At 46.2% G+C, this 3,624-nt stretch overlaps 1 protein-coding gene across 1 annotated transcript in view; it reads left to right on the top strand.

Annotated features, from left to right (window-relative positions):
• Positions 1-3,618, top strand: part of VAMP3 (vesicle associated membrane protein 3) — a 6,398-nt gene extending 2,780 nt beyond the window's left edge. The window contains exons 2-6 of the mRNA XM_035901520.1: positions 423-434; positions 985-1,066; positions 1,746-1,904; positions 2,570-2,621; positions 3,403-3,618. Of these exons, the coding sequence (XP_035757413.1) occupies positions 423-434; positions 985-1,066; positions 1,746-1,904; positions 2,570-2,621; positions 3,403-3,422 (325 nt within the window). The 3' untranslated portion in view covers positions 3,423-3,618. The remainder of the gene's footprint in view (positions 1-422; positions 435-984; positions 1,067-1,745; positions 1,905-2,569; positions 2,622-3,402) is intronic.
• The last annotated feature ends 6 nt before the right edge of the window (positions 3,619-3,624 follow it).

Raw genomic sequence — 3,624 nt, 5'->3', positions numbered from 1 at the left:
GTTCATTTCCGAGACTTCGGCCTGGGACAGCGTGAAAGCGTGGCTTAAGTGCCAAAGGAGAGGCGCAGTTATGCTGTATTACCCCCGGACTGCTCTTGAGCCTTGTCACAGGCTTCCTGGTTTGCTCGTGTGTGTGTGTGTGCATCCGTTCTCGCTAACGTAAGAGGTCAACGTGTAAATACAGCCGGTGCTTACAGTCAGCTCTTTTGAGTATCAGGATGCACTAAACAGCACACGCTTCTGATGTGGAAGAAATGAAAATGTGGAACAGCAAATTGAGTCTAGCTAGTTCTAGAGACAGACAACGGTGAAGGGGTGAAAAAGGTGTGAGGGGTATGTGCAGAGGCTCTTGCACCCATTACAAAGACGCAGGGTATTGCAGTTGGTAAAAGGAACTCAACTGCCTGAGGCTATGAATTCAGAGCTGACCGGAGGTAAGTTATTGTATACACTGCGTGCTTTTTCCTTCTTGTGCTTCTTCTTGCTTCATGTCAACTGTTTCAAAGAATGGACACAGAGGCAGCCACTGGAAGAGCACAGTCAGAATAACCATTAAGTTTCTGTATTTAATTTTTTGTAAACTGCTGTAGCTTGAAGCTTAGTGTTTATGCTTGTACCGGAAAATGAGCTCCCCAGAGCCCAAACTCTTGCATGTTTGAGCCCTATGAGCTGTTGTAGGAGTTCTCTTATTGTAAACTATAGAATGAGCAAGCCACTGCTATCTTTTAGCACATCGAGCAATTTGTTGGCAAGATGTTGGGATGCTGCAGGACTTACACCTACTGTCAGCTGTTAAAACATCACTTCTCCAGTAGGAAGCTGCCCCGAATTTATTCCAAGGATACGAGTCCCTGTTTTCAGGAATATCTGATAACTCTTGTACTCTAAGCATATCGACTTCAAACCAAAACCATGACCTATCAAAAGTTAAGCAGATAATGATGTCTGGGTTTTTTGGTTTGTTTTTTTTTTTTTTAACTGCAGGTCAGCCAGTGTCCCCGGAGGCTCAAATGTGCCTGCTGGCAGTAATCGTCGTCTTCAGCAGACTCAACACCAAGTAGATGAGGTAAAAGTCAACTCTGATAGCAATGTAATAGTTTTCCTTCAGGAAACCTGTATAACTAGAATGGATATTTTGACCAGAGTAGTTTCCCCTTCATTATGTGAAGGGGAAGCCCTAGTATCATTCAGCTTGCTTTATTATACTTGTGTCATCTTAACTCTTGCAAAGGTTAAAAAAAAATCCATTCAGCTGGAGTGGGGAAGTAGAGAGAAGTTACCAGTGTCCAAACATTAGCTGCAAATTCTGTGCTTGAGGATTTGGCATAAGTAAAGATTAAAACCTTTGTTCTTACGGAGAACAAGCTTTTTTCTCTTCAGTAGCAATGGAGGCTGACCACAGAATACGATGTGTCCAGATTCCTGGGGAGTCCAAAAGCCAGGCTGGCTACTGGTGGTGTTTCTTTGACATGTGGTTGACTCTTATGCCTCGTCTCCTGAAGTGAGTCAGGAGTCATTTCCCAGGTTTAAGGGAATGCCAGTGCAACTGGCACTGCTGACATTTTAAAGCAGGTACTAGGGGCTTCCAGCTGCAAGGGTTTAAGGTGATGGCTGGATATACTAAAAGGCAGTAGCTCCTACTTCTGAGAACATTGAGTACCATGTGTTGCTATCTGTTGCCTGCGATTAAGCTCCACAGCGGGTGGTACAACTGATAACTTACTGTAAGTATTAAATTGATGTAGGTGGTTGACATCATGAGAGTGAATGTGGACAAGGTATTGGAGCGAGATCAGAAGCTGTCAGAGCTGGATGACCGTGCCGATGCACTGCAAGCAGGAGCTTCCCAGTTTGAGACCAGTGCAGCCAAGCTGAAGAGAAAGTATTGGTGGAAGAACTGTAAGGTAACCATGGCTTGTGTACTTCCACTGTGCGGTATTGCAGTTAATGCTATTATGACTGGCATCTCAAAAGGCGGAAGTAAAAGCAACTTCAGCCAATGTTGTTTAAGTTACAGCATCTATTTTTAAAACATGGTGTAGTGGTTAGGTAAAGTAACCAAAAGCCGGATTACCAGCCGTGCTGCTTGATGCAAGACCTGGTAACGGCCAGAGGGAAACACCTTGGTAATCTGAGGCTTTGGGGAATGGGAAGAGGCCAAAAATGCATAGGTTGAATGAGTGTGTGGGAAGTATCGGAAGGAGCTCGCTCAGGCTCCCGTAGCTGTTAGCGAAGGTTGGGATCTTCTTTGGTGAGCAACAGATGGTGAGAGATGTGGTATAGGGTAAGAATAGAAATGATGCTCAGTAGTTCTTCCCTCCTGCTCTGTAGTCACCTGAGACAGGCTTTGCATGGAGGCACAATGGAAAAGAGCCTGTTGGTCTGCTCTGCCTGTGTGCACAGCCCCCTGCCTCAGAGTGGTAATGGGCAGTCGCTCTTGATGGCTGAAGTAGTTTTAATTGCTGTGTCAGATCTAGCACACGGTGCAAAAGTGCCTTGCAGGGGCTGCTAAAGGCCAGGTAATGCTGCTGCATAGTTTGTAGTAAGTGTTGTATGGCTTTTTCCACAGATGTGGGCAATATTGATAGCTGTTGTTCTCATTATCATCATCATCATTATTGGTAAGTTTGACCAAAAAGGGGATTTCTCATAGAATTGGAATAGATGGTGCTTGTTCACTGACTGGTACAGTTTAAATAAAGCCAGGATGCCCAAATGAGAGTTTATACAACATTAACTTGAGATAGCAGGGACTGCTGTAACAGTGGCTGCCTGCAATGAGTGGTAAACGGTGGCTGCTGTGGGGCTCTCGCAGCTGAATCTTGAGCACCTGCGCGGAGTGAGATGGGTGGCAGCAAACATGGCTGGGACTTAAACCCCAAGGTTGTTCCTGGTTTCCACAGCTGTGAGTTGCAGAAGTGTAAGGAGAGAGGCCATAGCCCCCCTGGTCTGAGCGCTGTGTCTCATCTGCCCCAGCTTCCTGCTAGACGAATCCTTTCCTGTGCGGCAGTTCCAAGGGCGCTGCCAGAGTGAGCGGGCTTTTTTCAAGGAGAGATTCTGCTGCTGGGTGGAATGATACTAACATTGGGCCAGGGACATACAGTTCAGTCCTGGGTTTGAATTCTCCTGTAATCCCCAAGTATTTCGTAGGAGGACAGGGTTTAAGTTTGCGCTGTAACAGGAGCAAGCACTGAAGTGACTGCTGGAAATGGATGCGTAGTCCTGGGTGAGAGACACCAGTGTGCAAGCACAGAGGAAAACTACAGCTGGGAAAGCAACGTGGGAAACTCGTACATCTCTCTTTGCCTATCTCTAGTCCTGTAAATGCTTCGAGTGCAGGGTTGTTACGGCAAGGGGCTGCGGGAGACTGGCCTTTGTCCAACTTTCTTCTTCTTTTTGTAGTCTGGAGTGTGTCTTCATGAGTTACGGGAAGAAGCTCGGATCAACTGATGGTGCCCATCTTCAGCCTCTGCACTTCAAACCTGCTGTATTTTCAGCCCACTTACTGCTGTTAAAAGCAAAACTATTTTGATTACTGAAATGTTAGCTAACTTCACCTGGTTGCCTTAAGCCACTCCTGTCACAGATTACTAATGAGCACAGCTCTCACTCCCGCGGTGCCTT

This window comes from Egretta garzetta, unplaced genomic scaffold (assembly GCF_000687185.1).
Source record: "Egretta garzetta isolate BGI_Z169 unplaced genomic scaffold, ASM68718v1 scaffold389, whole genome shotgun sequence".
Taxonomy (NCBI): Eukaryota; Metazoa; Chordata; class Aves; order Pelecaniformes; family Ardeidae; genus Egretta; species Egretta garzetta.
Note: the sequence above shows the minus strand (reverse complement) of the source record. Positions and strands in the feature narration are given on the sequence as shown.